This window comes from Anser anser (assembly GCF_964211835.1).
Source record: "Anser anser genome assembly, chromosome: 9".
Taxonomy (NCBI): domain Eukaryota; kingdom Metazoa; phylum Chordata; class Aves; order Anseriformes; family Anatidae; genus Anser; species Anser anser.
The window spans coordinates 23,584,924-23,604,010 of record NC_139729.1 but is presented as its reverse complement, the minus strand read 5'-3'; the positions used below and the strand labels follow the sequence as shown (position 1 = coordinate 23,604,010).

The 19,087-nt window shown below is 45.8% G+C and overlaps 2 protein-coding genes across 38 annotated transcripts in view; one reads left to right on the top strand and one right to left on the bottom strand.

Moving 5' to 3' along the window:
- LOC310904328 (uncharacterized protein) overlaps positions 1-9,302 on the bottom strand; it is a gene marked incomplete at its 3' end in the record, with an annotated part of 56,089 nt that extends 46,787 nt beyond the window's left edge. For 13 of the 37 annotated variants that reach the window (XR_014588217.1, XR_014588218.1, XR_014588219.1 and 10 more), the window contains exons 1-3: positions 8,969-9,283; positions 8,646-8,735; positions 4,168-4,227 (exon numbers count right to left, since the gene is read on the bottom strand). Coding sequence is in view for 15 of the 37 variants with exons in the window: in XM_083848890.1 (XP_083705016.1) it covers positions 4,168-4,227; positions 8,646-8,735; positions 8,969-9,043 (225 nt within the window). Of the gene's footprint in view, positions 1-4,167; positions 4,228-8,645; positions 8,736-8,968 lie in introns of all 37 variants that reach the window. The other 24 variants (XR_014588231.1, XR_014588232.1, XM_083848876.1 and 21 more) reach the window with 13 other exon arrangements.
- Positions 9,303-9,420: 118 nt separating this feature from the next.
- FNDC3B (fibronectin type III domain containing 3B) overlaps positions 9,421-19,087 on the top strand; it is a 183,740-nt gene continuing 174,073 nt past the window's right edge. Inside the window, exon 1 of the mRNA XM_083848894.1 lies at positions 9,421-9,564. The gene's annotated coding sequence lies outside the window, so the exon portion shown is untranslated. The remainder of the gene's footprint in view (positions 9,565-19,087) is intronic.

The following is a 19,087-nucleotide window of genomic DNA, read 5'->3' as shown; positions in this document are numbered from 1 at the left end:
CAAAAACTAGCTTGTTTTACAATTTACCTGTCTAGAATCTTGTCCCCACTCTCTCAGCTTTCATTCTCTTAACCTGTTTCTCTGTCTCTCAGGTGTCCCAAGTGAAAAAACACCTGATCGTTTAATCAACGTATCAAAAAAGGTCATTTTTCTGTTTTTAGCAATACCTTTTGACTTCTTAAAATGTAGCATTTGCATCCGTTCAGTGTTTTTAACTTTAAACACCTTTCCTTCATCCCCTGATTAACAGAATAAACTTTTTATAAGTTTTGGATGCATAATTTACAGATTACAAGAGTTTCCCCTTTTAAATTCACTTGATTATATTAAAATATTCAGGTGCCATTTTTTATCACTAAAACGGAGTCACAGATCAATGAATGGAAGTGAGCGGTTTTCAGGATCAAGTTCAAGCTTGTAAAGGGATGAGCTACGACAACCTTTAAAAAAATATCTGTAGCTAACATCTTTCCCCAACAAGAATAGCTGTGGCTCTCTCTCTCCTTTCAATTGCACTGTTATACAAGAAATATAAAGTAAAATATGGGAATATCTTGAGTATTTGTTGAAATCAACATCATTTTTCATTGGAGTTTTCTCTGTGCCAGACAGAACTATACTTTTTCCAAACAACTGCGTCTTGGCCCCTGATCCTGCATGTGCTTACTTGATTATTCTGAATGCTCCAGTGTACTCTCATAACTGTCTCACAGAACGAGCAGCCTCATCTACTTTGAATGCTAATCTCTGGGTGAAGTCAAATATACGTACACGTACCCCCAGCCCTCTGCAGGACTGATGCATGTTAGGGTTATGAAGATTTTAGTGCCAGTCAGGAGAAATGATCAATATCATTTCAGTGTTGCTTCCAAGGAGCTGCACGATTTCACGTGGTATTTGTGTGAATCCCACTACAGAGGTGCTGCAATCCCTATTTTACAGCTACAGGAGAACTGAAACACCAAAGGACTAGGGGACTGCTGTGATGACAGTAAAAGCGTCTTTTGGACAGGGATTAAAAGTGCTGCCATATGAGACCAAGTATTTACTTGGTCTGAAGTCTCTCTGCCAGTCCCAGTTTATTTAAAAAATTCTGATGGATTAACTCTGAACAGCCAGGCTTCGTGCCAGATCAGGCACTGTCTGTCACTGCTGTCCCAACTATATCTTTAGTCCCAGAGCAGATGCAGGGTTAGCGCAGAGGTGTCAAGTTGACATGAAGTGTATCACGGACTCCGACACCTCCAGCAGACATGCCTGCTCCAGGATAAATATGGAGAAGAAATCTCCAGCGTTACTGCTCTTGTAACTGGGGCTTTACAGCCTTGTCTGAGATGGAGCCTGCAGTAAGGGAGATGGTGGCTCTTGGAGCTTCTTCTCCCTTTCCTGTTCTCAGTCAGCAGCAAGTAGAGCTGGGAGGAACCACGGAGTTTGGTTGGACTGGATGATGTTTAAGGTGCCTTCCAGCCCAGCCCATTCTATGATTGATTCTGTGAGTTATAAATGAGAAAAACCACAGACTGCGAGGCACTGAGGATGCTCTGAAATTGAAGCTCCTCACTGAGGGACAAATAAGGACCAGAGGAAGTGAAGCAGATTGCTGAAGGCATGGGGAGAGAGACTGAGGCAGCTAGAGAAAAGACTTGTTAAGTGGTTCTCTTACGAGCATTTCCAAGTGTCTGAGCGTAAAACCCGTCGGAAGCGCAGGCACTATCATGGTGCCAGGCTGCAGCGAGGCCGAGATCTTGGCTGGGGGCTCACAGTCGTGAGGGTTGCAGAACTCCATCACGTGTGTGCCTGTCACGGAGAAAAGGGTTATCCATGCACACCCAATTATCTGCCACCTGTTAGTGTTCATATTCAAAGCTATTTTTGATCGAGGCATTTAACAGCCTTGCGTAGGGAGGGGTATAAGGGGTATAAACTTCACTGGGGACTTCCTAAGCCCCTTCTGCCTTGATGTATGGGATAGCACCGTGTTGAGACAACTGACAGGAGAAGTATTAGGCACATCTACTGCCAGGGAAAGGATGAGTCTTCCTCTACAAGAGGTTTTTCATTCATTCTGAAACGTCTATTACATGTATTTACTCTTTACTGCATATGGCATAAGTTTTATAACAGTAGTAATTGGCATTTTTATCGCATCTTTGCTCCATAACAACTCTTTTGTAGATCACAAAGCATTTTTTTTAAATAACAATCAATGAAGCCTCCCATAATCGTTGTGTGGGTAGCGAAAGTTATTGTTTGCTTTTCTGTCACTTCAAGATTTGTCTAAACCATTTGAATCTTCAAGGTTTAAAAAAAAAATGAAAGCAGAAACTTGTGAAGAATCCATTTATGTTATCTGAACACCCTACGATCACACCTCCAGCTCTGTGGCTGGCTTTCAAGTGAAACCTAAGTTCATCTTTGACCTATCAGCCATCAAATGACTCAGGACCTACTCACATAAGAGACAATTTCACTTCCATTGCACATCACAGCTGTGGTCTGCAGGATGCATACAAGAAGACAGGAGCTCGCTGCCTACACTGGCTTTTTCAAAGTGGTTGCTCTTCTCTTAACCAAAAATAATTTGAGGTTTTGTTGATCTGTAGGGCATGCTGCAAGATCTTTATTTTGTTGAAAAACAAAAACAAATAAATAAAGGTGGGTAGAATTTGGGCGTGATTGTGTGAAAGAACATGACCGAGAGTTTAAGCCTGGCTATTTGTTGTAGATAAAAGAAGTAATGGAAATGTAAAATAAGCATTTTTTTTAAATCATTCTAGCCTAAGGCACAGTTAGCTGAAGGGATTTTTCCAAGGCCATACCAGAACATTTGTATGCCAGACTCCATTATTTATCAACATGAAACAGACATATTATCTCAGGCATCACGTTTTAAGTCTGGAAAAGTTAGCAACTTGGTAAATCATTTTCAAAACTTGACTGCTTTTCAAAGTAATATTTTATGTATTTTCATGCAGCTTTGGGGAAGCTCTAGGGAAAAAAGTCATTGACTGAGAGGAACCTAAAAACTGTCTTACATCATCCCATGAGTTCTTTGAGATAGTATATTGAAACTTGGTGATACATTTCTCATAAGTGTCTTGCACCTGGCATAAAGGAATGTATTTTCTTGCAGATATATAAAGATTTGGAGGAGATCCCCTTTGGAAATCACACATTTCCAGGTGGCTTTGTATGTTGGCATGGATGGGCGCCTCCATTCAAAAGCAGTGAGTCCTCTGCTCCCCCACTACTAAACACCATCTTCTGTCACCCAGGGAATTGGAGATGCTCACTGCTGGCTAGGAAAAAAAACAAAAAAACCACCTCGTCTAGGTGTATTTTTGCTGCATTTGTGACTAAAAATACATTTGGCCAAATCCAGAAAGCAAAGGGAACCTGCAGCTGAAGCACAAGTGCACGGCAAGGCAAGAGGCTCCTCTGGATCTGAAAGTGCTGCGAGGAGGCTCTGCAACATCTCGCTGTGATTTATGGTGATCCTGTGATCTGGGGTCTGAGCTGCCACTGGAGAGTTTTATGACTCTTCTGTTGTTTTAAAGTTATTTGTGCATTTACTGTACGCTGCTGTACTGTATTTTTATCTTTGAAAAGCCAGGCTTCTGAGCCACCAGTGTAGCTTGCTAATCACAGGCTTGGAAACTCCTGAACTGTAACTAGCAGTGTTATCTCAGTATTCCTCTTTTTGTTTTTCCCAGGTGCTTTTTAAAATTACTTTTGGGAAAAATCAGTAATAACCTTTGTTTTAAAAGCCTGTATGTGATGTTTTGCTGTTCCAGAGCCAATCTGCTGAGTCACTGATAATAGTTTAATTCGAAACTGGCAACGTTTCTTGTCGATTGCTCTATAGACAAAAATCTCCACATTGCATATGCATGTAATTAACAGTAGATAAGGCTGTTCTATTTAAAGGCTGTAAAAAGAAGAAAAATCCTTCAAGTTGTACCCTGATTGATTCTAAATGAATATGAACTTTTGACAAAGCAGTCTGTAAAATGCAGTATAGAGGGAAAGGCTTTCATGATACCACTAGAGAAGTCAGAATAAAAAGCAGAAACTACTTAGGAATTAATTAGAAACCTTAGAGGGAGCTGGGAATAAACCCCCCTGTATAATGCTTCTACTCAGCAAGAAAAATAAATGTTTACTTACGAAAGCGTTTATTTCTAAATTATCAGGTGTGGCTGCCTTTACAGGAAAGCGTGTGCATAACTGGCAAGGAAAAAGAAAAAAAAATAACAGGAAAAATAAATTCTGTCAGTAGGAAGGATATACAGCACAGAGGAAAAATACTGTGATAGAAAAGGGCAATGGACGTTTACTGGTACGTACAGAAATGACAACATCTGAATTTTTTACAGAGGGCAGAAACTATTAAGCGTATTTTAAGTTACTCCTCCTTGTATTTTCTCCCCCCCTTTTTCCTTTGTAGTTGGTTTTTTTTTTTAATGACAAGAAAGAAGATAAATTGCTAGTTGTAAAGAGTGCTGCAGGGGAAACGCTGGGGATATAACCACCTAATTATGAATTTCCTGAATGTGCAACATGACCAGGAGCAACTGGACAGGATTAGCATTGTATGTTTCATCTCCAGCTGTTTCATGAATACCAATCTACAAAATCTTCCAAGAAGAACATTTTTTCTGTGGCCCTACTTTTGGCTTTAACAATGCAAGCAACACTGCTTTGTTTTCTTTAGACACCGAACTGAAACAAGAGCTTTCAACAAACAAAACCAAACCAAACCTAAGGAGCCAAAGAACTGCACAGTGTTAAGGAGACTGAGCTGAAATATTTGTAGAATATCAAAGGAGCACCCTTCTCGTTGGCAGAAGTGGAACTAGCACTGCAGAGATGCATGATTATGAGACAATAAATGAGACTATTTTCTTCTGGTGCAGTGGTCAGAAGTCATTGTTTTGAATGAGCACAACTGGTGTGTAATCTTCATGGCAAGCTTCTTGAATTGGTTCAACGCCAATGGTCTTTGGAAGCACTTGGCAGATGGGAACTTATTTAAACTTACAAAACCAATGTAGATGAAAACATGTTAAAAATTTACGGTGTAAATCCTCGGCTTACGAGCAGACGAATTACAAACACAATGGAGCTTCTTATGGAAGGGGGGGGGGCAACAGGAACATTTTCTTTCCATCGTGCCTTTGTAAAGCTTAAGAAACAATTAATAGCATAATATCCCTGACAAACAACTTATTTTGTGGTGTCAGAAATCACTACTTTAGAACAATGGTGCTGGTACACAGAGGCCTCTTCTAGTTCCTGCTGAAGTTACTGGGACTTCCGTGACTTCTTGTAGAACTTGGGCATATTTACTGCAGAGTTGTAGACTGCGAGATTCAAATGCCAAACTAAGGACTTTGCCTGTTAAATGGAATAAAAGGATGTCCAGTAGACAACTGTTTTTTTTTGATGTGCACTGCAAACTTACCATGCACTCCAATAAAAAGGCAGATAATTTTTATTTCAGAATCTTACAGCAGTTTGATCTTATCCCAATAATTTCTGATTCTTGATCTTATCCCAATAATAAAATTTTGGGATTTAATTTCTGCATGTGTTACTGAGCATGAGAAATACTGACTTGTGTCCTAAAAAGGGAAAAAACCTGCCAATTAATACCACAAATACAGACTCCTCACCAAACTCAGTTAGTACATGAATGCCAAAGCATGACTATATGCTCAGTGAATAACTGGCATTCATTTCCTCTAAATAGAGAGGTACAGATAGAAATCCTGGTTCATGCTGGTGTTTACATGCCCTAGTTATTTTAAAAAGTGTCCTGCAGAATTCTGGATTCCCCACAGTAAAAGCGACCATCCTGACCTATGCACTGTGCTTCCCCCACATCTGGCTCGGGCCGTTCTCCACCAGCACGACCTTGAAACAAAACATTGTAAAGACTGAAGGAACTCAATACATTTCAGTCTGTATGATCTAATGTGCATTTAGCTTCCATTCTGTCAGATAAAAGTGAGAGAAGACGACTGTGACCCGAAACTTCTGTATGGCTTTAACTACCTAACTGTTCAAATTGCTCTGATTTTAATGGTTTGAAATACGTAAAAGGACAAGGGCCTGAAAAGGGACTTATGAAGAAGACAATCAGGTTATATGGTCCCTGCTTCATTGCGTGATCACAAGAGGGAGCGACATCATTTTGTTCTCGATGTTTTTCTGAGGGTGATCACACCGGTGTTTGGCTCACGTACCCTGCCCCTTCCACCCCAGGAAAGGGGTGCAGGCTGCTCAGGGAGCCTGCTGTGGGGTCGGGCAAATTGTTTCTTGCTGGCTGTGCCCCTTTTCCATCCCAGTTTATGCTGGCCCTGAGCGAGAAGACCTGAACCCAGAGTTCTCACCCTGTGAATGCACCACATTCGGCACAACGTCCTGAGCCAGCCCAGAGCCTCTGTGACACGGCTGGGCAGAAAACTCATCCACTGCACACGCCTGTGCTGCACGGTATTGGAAATGCCTGCGGGTAGTACACCCCAGGTAAAAAAAACAGCGCTCAGCAAATAAATCAATCAAAGCGTTCTCTGTGCGCTGTTGAACAGCACTGGTGCCAAGATCTCAGCCTGCTTGCCCTCCAGAATACAGAGCATACAGCTTGCTGGAACAGTAAAAGTTTAACTCAGATCCCACCAGAAACCTGAGGGAAAGTGTCTTGTGAGAATAAAGACCATCTTCCCAGCCGTTACAATGATGTCTGATCTCGGACGCCACGTTCTGGTCATATGGACAAAGTTTCCACAGGCTCCTCTCTGGAATTTTTCACCAAATAGGAGGGGATGGCCGAGGGGGATGGCAGCAGAATACAGAATATGGAATTGGTTTGGGTCCAGCCCTGGCCAACAGTGCTGAAATCGTTAGCGTGATGGGTAAACAATTCCTGCCTGAAAGGAGTTTGGGGTGTCAGCCTGGTGCCGGTCGAGATTTGTCTAGGGAATGGCTGTCCTGGAGCAGTGTTGCCACCCCTTCTTCCTGCCCCTCTGCGCAGGCACCCGCGGGATGGCGGAAGGGACGCGCTATTGCCTTTCTGGCTCCGCTTGCTTCCTGAGTAAACAGAAAGATCTCACCACGAGAAAAGAAAAATATGCATATTATTGAAAGCATAGACTCAGAAAAACACGGACTCATCAGAATAGGAAAGTTAAGTTCATGGTTTTGTCTGTATTTGTTTGGATGATCGTTTAGGTCAGTCATTTTCTCCGGAGTATTTTATCCATCCCTGCTGTGTCACCACATAACCTAGCTCTTTTCCTTTTTCAGCGGCAAAAGACATTTCCTCCTGGTCTGATTAATGCTCTTCCTTGATCAGCTGGCTCAGGGAGTAAGTCATTAAAGAAACAGTTTAATTTCTTATTTATGTAGGAATTTTCTGAGGAAAAGCAGTCCTTGCTCCCCTCCCGTCCTCTTCCTTGTTTTTTGACACACCTCCGGTTTCTATTGAACCATTTTACAGTTGCTGTTAACTATAGCCTGTTGTTGAGTTCACTGGGATGAAGTGGCTGAATAAAAAGTGCTCTGAAGAAAAGGTACGCGTTTGTTCCAGGTGCAGCTAAATTTGCTGTCTTTTTTGTGTCTGACCAATTCTGTGGTTCCAGGAGGGACTGGAAACCATGTGAAAATCAAGTAACCGGGCACATTTTTTTCCTCAAGTACGTCCAATGTGGTTATTGCAGATGACTTTCTCTTTGACTTCTGCTCCAATGGTGAAACCAAAGTGAAGTAAGTGTGAACTATAAACGCTTTACAGAACTGCAGGGAAATGTAAACCGCCCTGATCTTAGTGATGGCAGAGGACATCACTCCGCTTCTGCTGGGGAAGTGACAACTCACCAAATGTCCCTACACCCCGAGCCTGTTTTGATTCTCCAAATACGAACGTGCTTGGACCTAGCCCTCCTCTGGTCCGTCTGACAGAAAAGCTAAAAATCAGCCTGGAGGTTTCATTTCCTTCCTCTCCTGTATTTATTTTTGTTTTCCTATCTTTATGTTTGATTTTGTTTACTCTTTGATTTAATCTTTTTGTAAGTTTCTAACTCAGGCCAGGGATTTTTTCCTTTCTAAACCAACACATTCCCTCTTGCCTGCACCACCTCCCTCTTTCCCTTTTCTCTATCTTTTCCTTCACAAAACAGCCTGCAGGACCAAGTAAAGGCTTTACCACCCTAGTGAATAATTAATCTCATCTGACCCTGTAACTCAATCCAGGATCATCAAAAAGTCTGCATGTTTTGGGTCACTAATAAAACAAAACATTTTTCTGCTTTTAGATTTTACTCATTACAAAAGTTTTTGCAATTAACAATGAACAATACTTAGTGCTGGCTGGCCATTTTACACTGAAAAATCTTTCCCATGTGAAAATGCTAATTTTCTGTTTTCATAGGAACTATCTATTTCAGATTATTTTTTTCCTGTATTTTGGTCACTTAATATAAAAATAGCCAGCCCAGTTGGGTATGACGGTTTGGTTTTACTGAACTTTTATGCCAAAGTGATGTTTTCCAGTGTGAGTTTTGACAAGTAGAGGTCCCATCAGTAAGTCCCATGGGACGAGTGGTCTTTTATTGGCATTTTAATGGAAGCTGATGAAAATATACCTGGGCTGCCTGAGACTCCACGGGGTTTTCCAGTTTCTGAAAGGAATCCTTGCTCTTATGGATGAAGTACGTCAACCACTGGGAGAAGCTCTGGGGAAAGAGGAGATTGAAGAGAATTGTGACGGAGGGAAAGCAGATTGAAGTGGGGGGATTTTGAGGCAGAAAGAGCTAACCAAGGGAGTGGGGCCCTGTCAAACAGCCCTGCCCAACAGGGCTGCCATTAGCAGGGGGTGAGGCAGGGCCTGCTCGAGTTTCTGTGCCCAGATCCGAGCCCCAACCCCGACCCCCCCACTGCAGCGATGCGGTGCTGAGCGGCGAATTACCCCTGTGGCTCCCCCCCAGGCAAGCGGAGCGATTTTCCTCCTTTTTGGCTGCAGCACGTCAGGGTGTTTCTTCATCTCTGAGAAACGCTGCCTAAAACCTCTCCTCCTCCCTCTCAGCCGAGGGGGCAGACGGAGCCGACCGGGGGCTCTTCCACCTCCCGCCTTCCCCCTCACGGCGGCTGGCAGCGACGGTGCCGGGGGGGGGCTGACCGACGGGACGGCGACACGGGGGCGTCACCGGGCTCGGCGCCCCCCGTGGGTGCGGGAGGGCCGGGCCGGGCTCCCGGGGCCGAGGCTGAGGGGCCGGGGCGAGGCAGCGGGGCCGCCCCGGGGAGGAGCGGGGCGGAGCGGGAGGCCCGGGCGCCACCGCCCGCCCTCGTCAGGCGGCTTTTCGGCGGGAGCCTCTACTCCAGAGTGCTCGGTAGCGTGGGCCGGCCGCGGGCCCCATGTGGTGCCGACATCACTGACATGGCGGCATCCCCGCCGAGCCCTCCTGCCACTCGCTCCAGCTAGCCGGGAGTCACCGCCGGCCCGGCCCGGCCCGGCTCGGCTCGGCTCGGCTCGGCTCGGCTCGCTCCGCACCAGCACACCGCCAGGTAAGGACGGCGCTGCCCGGCAGCCCGGCGGGGCTCGGAGCCCCCTGTTGGGCTCGGTTGGGCTCGGCTCGGCTCGGGGCAGCCGGGCTGGGCTCGGAGCCGCGTCCCCCGCCCCGGGGCGCCGCAGCCGCCCCGGCCCTTTTGTTCCCCGGCGGGGCGGCGGCCGCGCCCGGCGGGGCTGGGCGGAAAGTTTGGCTCGTTCCTCCCCGTGGGGCTCCCCCCGGCTCCCCCTGCCCTCCGTGCCGGCTCCCCGGGCAGGTGGCGGAGCCCTGGACCCGTGGGCACGGTGGGGAAAAAGGCTGGGGAGAGGAACCAGCAACTTCTCCCCGTCCCGGCCTTCCCCTCCCTCCCCAGGCTCCCTTCGGGGAGGAAAATCCTGGCAGCTCGGTGCTTGGCTCGCCAGACACCTTTGTAAAATGGCATGCTACCAGCAGACGGAACGGAAAAAAAAAAAAAAAAAAAAAGAGAGTCTTTTAAAAGCTTAACCTCTCGTGGGCTAAGGGCACATCTGCATCCCTCCCGTCTGCCTCCCCCCCCCCGTCCCGGTTCGCAGAAATGTGCTGTTTAAATAGGGTTTTGGCGAAGGGAGTGCGGCTTGGAATTCACTGTAACGAGCCATTTATCCCAGCTATGTTTGTAGAATAAAAGGCGGGAGGCGAGCCTCGCTCCATGTTAGTGATTTTGGGGTTTCGTTTGCGTTTCTGTGCCCGAGTACCCAAAAGTGCTGGCCCAGCTCCTGGGGGCGAGAGTTGCTCCTTCGCAGATGGGGAAGCGAAGCTATGGAAAGATCAAAGTTTCTTCTTCAGCGGTTTTTGGGCTTTTTGTGCGTGTGGTTTTGGTCGTTGTCGTCTTGCCTTCACCCGATGCCAGGTTTATGAGCACGGCACCCACGTATGCCGGTGCCCGCAGCCACATCGGCTCTGTCCCCGGCCGCGTGCCCCGCAGAGCCCAGGGCTCACCGGGGGTAACGCGTCCGCTTCTGAGAGGCGTTAAACCAGTCTAACTTGAGCTTAACAATGTGCTACGTAATGGCATTTCAAACTTGCACACATTTTCACGGCTAGAACACGATTTCTCAATCTTTTTTTGTTCCCTGCTGGCCTGGCAGAGCAGGCTGGGGCTCAGCCCCGCTGATGGGGGCGAGCCGCTGCCGCCCCGCACACGGGGCGTGCTGGTGGGGAGCCCTCGTCCCTGTGTAAATGCATCGTCCCTGGATAAATGCATCGTCCCCCGGTAAATGCATCACCCCTGGGAGCCTCGGCAGGCGGAGACGGGCTGCCCCCCCGTGAGGGGAAGCACCCTGCTCGCCTCAGCCCGTCCGTCCGTGCTCTCAGCCCTCCGCCACCTGCGCGCCTCTCCCGGCAGTACGGGCGTGCAACCGGTGCTACCAATAAGAAAATGATTCTTGGCCGTGCTCCCGGGGTCATTTAGGGTCTCGCACAGAAGCAGTCTGTTAGTGTTTTTCTCCTAATCTTCAGCGCTCTGTGGTTCCCTCTCATTAGTTTTAAAGCGTTTGTGATTGTGGTTATATCGGGACCCTGCTGTGACAGCAATGCCAACATCCCCAGAAGTACCATATATTGCTCTTCCCCGCCTGGTATCTGCCAGCTAGTTTACGCTCATAATGTAGCGCAGGGATGAGTCTATGTGGAAGTTAATACATTTTACATTTTTTTTGAGCCGTTAGGACTCATCTGGTTTGGGTTTGAGGTCACTGCTGGGACAGCAGTGAGGGTTTTTTTTTTCATACCGTTAGCCTATAGTTGGCTGAAGTCAAAGAAATGAAGAAAGCGTCCAAAATAAGCTGATATTCCGCTATAGCTGAGAAGCTTGGAGCTGTGACTTCGTACTGCAAACATTATATCTATAAGCAGAGGTTGTAACTTCAAGTGTGAATTGCGTTTGTTCTCGCACTTTCCTTCTACATACATTTGGTGAACTTGAAGATTCTCACCTAGTGCCTCTTCCTAGGAGAGACACGTTTTTTTCCTTTTTACTTGGTCAATTCCATTGAGCCCTCTAATGAGAGAGAAGTGGTTAGGGTTAGTTAAACTTTTATGATTGACAAATCTGTGCAAGAAAATATATACAGATCATACGGCGGAGTTGAGTGTGGTTGTATTCATGAACTTCCCAATTAGCGTAATGGGCTTTTCCCTCAAAAATGTAGGTTGTCAGTCTGGTGAGCGCTAGTGCAGAAACAGAGTTTACGGTACGAATCAATGCATGTAGTGTGAGGATCTTAATTCGTACAAAATACCTGTAATTACATAGAAGTCTCAGAACCCATATGCAGCCGAATAAAGCAAATTACTTTCCACAGTGCTTTTCCTCTCAGCGTAGTTAGCTGCTCCTCTCAGAAGAGCAGACGTGAGGAAAACTGGAGTGACCCTGGGAAGCGCGAGGACTGGCAGTTCAGGCTGCCCTGGAAGAGAATCCCGGCCTCTCAACCAAGAATGCCGTGGTAGCAGGCAGCGAGTCTGGAAATCAAGCGTCGCAGCGTATCGGGACGGTTTTGTGGAACATACTGCGAGTTATTAAAGGCTATTATAAACAACTGTGACTTCAGTGTACAGCAAATAAAATAAATAGTGGAGGAAGCCAACAAACCTCTATGTAAATCTCAGCTGTGCAGAATACCAGCGGGGCAGAGTTCTGCAAAGCTCTTGCAGAGCTAACTTTGCATAGGTGATCTTGTCTGCAGTGCTAAACAGCAGCGGTGGGGAATCCTTTAGGGACAGGAATATCAAAAGTAATGTTGTTTACGGCCAAGGGTTAGTGTCGCTGTGTGATCTGTCCCTGGAGATGGAAGGTATGTGGGAAGAGGGAAGTTCTTCAAACAACAGTCGAAATAGGAGACGATAGATACACAACGGTAACAGGCCATCTACAGGCAGGAATGTTTGTGCGGTGGAAAGCAGATAACTCCTCAAACATTTGCCAGTTGAGATGTGGCGGTTTGCATTTTCGCCAATTTGTTCTAAGTGCCTCTGTGCGAAATGAAGGGTGCATGCCCCTTCTTTATTGCAGAAGAGTGAGTCTGCCAGGAAAAAAAAAAAGGCACAAACTAATTAAACCTGATTTATTGTGCAATTTGTAAGAGCATCGGAGAAATTAGCTGCCTTGCAGAAGTGCTGTTGCAGATGTTAAATCTGTGCTGTGCTCTGGATGGAAAACTACGATGCTATTGAGCGAGTTCAGGAGAAAAGTGTAGTGTGTGTTAAAATCTGTTCGTGAGCAGGAGCATTCCCCAGAGGGTCTGGGTAACGTGGCTTTGAGTGTGTCTGCATGGTGTTTTGTGCTGTGGAAGGATGGATCACCTTTTGCATCGAAAAGCTTGGAGGTTAAAACATGCCGCTTGTTGAGGGACGTGCTTTCTGTGTTTGATCCGAGGAATCCTTTATTTACAAGGAAATTGTGTCGTGTATCAGTGGATAACGGAGAACAAGCCAACTACTACACCCCGGGCGTAGGAGACACTTGTCACCTGTGTTTCTAGTGGTGGCAGTTTATAACGTGGTATGTGCTGGAGGCTACCCCATGGATGCTTGTCTTTATTAGAGTACGGTTATGTATAATGCTCTCTTATTTATGTAATATGAAGTGAAAAACAATTCCTAACTGTGTGTGTTTTTATCTATCTATATATGTATATAAATAAATATTTTTTAAAAGAGAACAGAGGTGGCAGTTGATACTGGTATGTGGCATTTGCTTGTTCGGGCATCTGCTTCATCACAATGGATTTGAGAGTGGGATTTCAGCCACTTTTTTTTTCTAATTATTTTTTCTTGAGATTTAGGTTATTCAAAATCAAACTCACAGATTTGCTGGGATCACAGGTGATAGCCTAGAGCAATGAAACATGCCTGCCTTAGCGTATAGCTGTTCTGCGGCAGAAATGCGCGCACCTCGAGTGCTTCGTATGTAACTCCTGTAACCGCCTTAAGCGTAACTATGGACGTGGCTATTATTAGGTCCTCGCAAAGGGCTCTAATAATAGAACGTGTGTGTATGTATATATTTAAACATGTACTTCATGCTTTCAGAAATGTTTCATACGGAATGTTTTGAAAAGAGAAAAAAGAAATCGCTCTCGAGAGGCTGTTAACAAAAACTTCAGTAAGCAACAATTTTAGGTGACCCTCGCCACCCTCAGAGGTCCTCGGAATGTCGGGGACAGCTTTCCCCATGCTTTTCATCTAAGCTAGCAAAACGTGAAGCTCATTCTGCTTGGTTTGTAGCTAGTTCTCTGGGCCTCGGCATAGCCGTGTTGACTTCACGTGGTAGCTCCCTATTCCCTGCTCGACAGCTAATAAAATGCTAACAGTCTGTATCGTAATCTAAATCTCTGTTATCTTTTGCCCCGAGTACGTCTGTGTGATTCTTCAGTCAAGCCTAACACAGAGGAGTATGATGCTGTGATGTGTTTGGTTGGATTTATTTATTTTTTGAATCTCAGCAGCAGAAGCAGCAGAGGAATAGGGAGTTGTCGTCCTAATGTGCTTCAGGATCACCTAACCATTTCTCTTCTAACTGCCAGAACTTATTCCGCTTTACAAGTAACCTTTATTGTGGAAGCATATGCCTATTTGATGGCAATTCATATAACATAAGTGACCTTATGCTTGCTGACACTTGTGCTCTTGGTTATGAAGCATTACACAGTGCTTTTTGCTTGTTATTTATTTATTGATGTGGAATAATACAGCAGAGAAAAAAAGATGATAGCGTTTGTAGAGGAGAGCACTGAATAGGTTTCCTTCTGGTGAGCCTGTATTTTTTTTTGCAGCATCATGTGGTGTCAACTTACAGAAGAGAATTATTTTTGATGTCTTGATACAAGCAAGCGAATGGTGAGCAAAAGCATCACCTTGTTAGAATAAATCAGCAGCAGCGACATGATCAGAACCGCAGAGGTTGTAGGTTTAGGGTGTGCAATGCCTGAACTCAGCAGCCTGAATTTCCCCAGCTTCTGTCTGTAATACTGAGAGGTGGTGAGACTGAAAATCGAAGAAAATCAAATGAAAATCAAAAGCGCGCAGCTTGGGCTTGGCTTCCTCAAGAAGTGTGTGACTTAGTGTTCTGGTTTTCATGGATGTCAGTAGTAAATGCTCCTTGATACTGCCTTGAAAAAGAGTGAATGGTCTGAAATTAAGAACAGAGATGTCTCTCACTGGACAGTACCTCCACGTTAATTAAAGCAGATGAGAATGGCTTATACCAACCTGTAAATGCTTTGGTTCAGCGCGCCAACAAACTGGGAGCATTCTGTAAGTGCTTGCTGTTTGGCTCTTCCAGGCGTGCTAGAAAGGACTGGATTCGTAAGCAGGGTGCTTCTGTTCACATCCTGAAATGGAAAGCGAGACCGGTCCCCCTTTGCTTCGTCTTCAGACCTTGGCTGGATGTTGGCCAGGTGCTGAAAGGCGACTTACGTGGGGGACCACTGGGGACTGAGGGTGGCCTTGAAGTGCTCTTGCACCTTCCCACTGCTCTGCTGCCTACAGTCCAAAGGGAGGGCACCCTGTGCTTCCAGTCATGCAGTTGAAGCACTACAGGCACATATATATATTGGTAGCACGGGATGCCCTCCTGTCGGACTTCAGGAGGCAGAGTAATTGTGTTTTCCCAGCACAGCGCTGCCTTTTGCCTGGGCTATCTATTTTGTCTTTCCTAAAACGCTTGCCTTATCGAAAGGACAGCTGACTTTCTGCTAGTTCTTTTCTGAAAATGTCTTTTAAATACTGAAGCACTTACATGTGGATGAACTTTGCTAAATGGAGCGAATGATGTGAGCTGGTAACTGTAGTATCGCTTTACAGGCCAAAATAACCCCCTGTAAATAAAGATGCACGAGTGCTTTGTCCCCAGTGCAGCTAATAGCAATGCTTTCGTGACAAGATCAGGCAAATCAGAATATATCTTGTACCTGATGCTGCTAGATCTATTTCAGCTCAGAACCAGGCTTGAGACACAGTTAAATAATCACATGTGTTCGTGGCCCTGTTCTTGTGGTAGGTGAGTAGTTCCCTTGCTGGTTTTTGTTTTCTCCTGTGCTTTGAATGGTTTGGCTTGAGCACTAAAACTGTTGGTCTGGTTTCCCCCCATTCTTAATCCACTTCACGTATTAACGTATTAATATCCTGTTGCCTTGTGAGATACTCAAAGCTTCAAGGAAATGCTTTGATAGTCTAATTCCAGTAGATACATTTTTATTAATTGTATTAAAATTGGAAAAAGGGATAGAAAGCAAGGTGTTTTTCACCAAAATGTGTTGGTGCTGTTCCTCCAATGTACCGCACTGCCTATAACTGGAGATACCTTGGTGGGTTTTAAGGTGGGAAATTTGTTCTTACTCGTTTGCAGTAACTGAAGGGTGACAGCATGCTTCTTGAGGGCTGGTTTCCTTGGGGCCGTCCCCTGCGTTCAGCGGGGCGACACTCTGAGCTGTGCCAAGTCTTCTGCATTGGCAGGGTGACTAAGAAACCTGTTTTCAAAGCCTGCCTTGGGGAGTTACAAGTCTTTATTTTCTTGTGCTGGAAAGTTAGAAGATACAGTATCTCAGTCAAAAACAAACAAAAGGACCAACTGCTTCTTGCTCTGGGTTTTCACAGAATCTGCTTCTGCTTTGAGATCTGCCATCAGAGGACTTCTGCTTTTTTCCGCGCGCCACTTGCCTCTCCTTTCTTTAGCAAGCTTATTCATTAGCTAACTTTGGTTTCTGATACCAAGATAGGGTTCCCTTTTTAATTATATCTTAGCGTGATTTATATTCTTCTATGGCTGTACACTAGTCGAAAAGCCACCCTCAGTCACGCAGCGAGCTCACTGGTGTCCTCGTGCCGCAGAGCAGGGCTGCGGAGTAGCACGTGGAGCCAAGAGGAAGCGTCCCCCCTGAGCAGCTGGCACAGTACATGCACCTGGCAGACAAGGGAACCGAGGAGCTAGATGCACAGTGCTTTTTGGGCATGCTGCTTGCTCTCTCCTCCAGAGCACGTCAGATGTGGGCGAGGGATGGGCGCAGAAGCGTCGCTGCGGCGCGCTACCTTCCCGCTGTCCTGCTCCTTCTGCTCCGTGCGCATGATCACGCCGGGGGTGTGACGTGTGGCCCTTGCATGACTAAAAATGCAGGCATGTGGGTACCAGGTTATTTTGTGGGGGGAAACGTGTCCTTCCACACGTGCAGTGGGCGTGTGCTCAGCCTTACAGTGAAGGTGGCTAAGTCTTGGCTCTGAAGTGGGTCCAAATGACACAGGAAGGCTGTGGTATGTGGTCCGTGAGTACTTCCAGAAGAGCCCAAGTCTGATCCAGCAGGAGCACGGGGCACTGCTCTCAGCTGTTAGGTTGTGTCACAGCTAATAGCATCCACCAGCCATCCACGCAGGGAGAGAAATCCGTGGGTGTCTTTCAGGAGCTGGTTTTGAGAAACGGGCCAGAAGTTTTCTGCTTGTTTGTTAAGGGTGTTTATGGACAAAGAGTTACAGAAAAGAAAATGAGAAATTGGAAATGCACTGAAGTGACCTCATGTTTTGGCAGTGATGTGTAGGAGGTAGCACACTGAGACCCAGGGGTGACAACGATGGGAAGAGTTGAGCTGCCAACGGCTTACAGCACCGTGGATGGTCTACAGAGAATTAGGCCTGGAGAACAACCCAGATGCGGCCTAAGTCGCAGAAAGTTTGGTGGTATCTGTGATTAAGAGAAAGGGATGCCAAAAAAATCATGAAATTCAAAATAAAGGATAACTTTAAGTTGTTGGTCTGTTTGTGTTAAGGTCACTCATTCAGCAGGAGACAATGTATGTACATCTTCAGATCTTCTGTGGTTTGGAGGAGGCAAAATGGCACCAGTGTTGCAGATAATCTGCTGTACAAACGAGTTTAACAACGCTTAAGATTCCGGATCAGTGCAAAACGTCTCGAAACCTAAAAAAGTGACCTGCCACTTGCAGTATGCGCCATGAAACTACAGGCTTTCAGCTCCCTTCTGAAAAGCTCAAGCTTATCTTTTACCAGGTGGAAATACATGTTAGATCTTCTGAGGACGAAGGATTAATTGCCCTGTTACGTAACTTTGTTTGTATGTTTTCCTCTCGGTTTATTTGTTACAAAACTAAAATGCATTTCAGTTCAAGAGGACCTCAATAAAGATGAAAACAAACCAACCAACTAAAAAACAAAACAAAAAACGCACCGCAAAACCACCTGAAGGACCAAACCAAAATGCCTTGATACTTCACGTTCTGGTTAAGTTCAGCTGCCGTTGAGGTAATGGTGTCTTACATCCAGAAGTCATAAACATCAGGACACAGGTCACGTCGTGCTGCGTTATTCTGGCACGGTGCTGGACCACACCAGGCTGCTCTTACCCTGCTAGGGAGGTAAATGGATCGCTGAGGTTTTTGGCTGCTGTGTGATATGTTCCAGGTCTCCTTCCTGACCATCTAGGACAGTGTTGTTAATGAACAGCCGGGCTATAGTGTTAATTATTGACCGTAAGTGATGAACAGGGAACTTCACGGCTAAGGAGGAAGAAGTCAAATGCTGAGGTTCTCAGCGAAACAAAACTTCTATGAAAGTTGGACGGAAGTGATCAGAGTTGTCAACAGCGCGCGCGTTATTGCATAAAATGAGCCTTGCTGCTTCTTTCTTGCATGTCAGCTTGTAGCAAAATCGACTTGTTTGATTCTGCTCTGCACATGTTTGTTTTTGTAACTCCGTGTGCTGCTGTAACGGATCTTTATTATTGCTTATTAAGTTCACTGGTGCTTCTGATGACTGCACAAAAGATAAACATCCTCTGACTTTTAGGCATAGAGAGCAGATCTGTTCCTCCTCTGAAGCCCATCCGCGAGGTCGGTGTGTCCTGCTGGGGCGGTGGTTGTCAGCGCACCCCCAGCTGCTAGGATTTCTGCCGTGGAGAGGAGCGGTCTTGGGGCCTAATTCAATTTTCTCCCTTCTGCAGGGTTTCGTGTGCACAGTGTTTGATCTGTACCCTTTCCTCTCTCGGTTAACAGAGCTGGACATTCTTGTCCAGGTCTTCAGCTGCTTGCTCAGTGGGCAGGAAATGGTCCTAGGAGTGGAAATTATGCAGCTGGACGGAGCGGGGCGAGGAGCGCCGTGCCGCGTGTAACCGCCAGGACCTCTGATCTTTTCCACAGCAGCCATCTCTCTTGGATAAAACACAGGAGTCAAGTCATCCAGATGCTTGTGCAACCACAATCTCTTTAACATACAAGACGGCTACGTTTTAATTTTTGTGCCTCTGAATAGGTTGCTTCAGTGGATGTGTGAGAGCTGCTATGTTACTGGAAAGGCAATATTTGTACATACAAAACACTGAAGTTAGACATCAACAGTTTCACTTCCTTTTGGCATTTCTTGATTATGCAGTCAGACAGGATGATATTATGCTCTAAAAAGTTGCTGTAAAACATTTTTCGGTTTCTCTGACCTTCCAGACTGTTACGGCCTTGTCTCTGCTGGCAGATACCTCGGTCCCTTGCCCTCTCTCTTAGTAACTC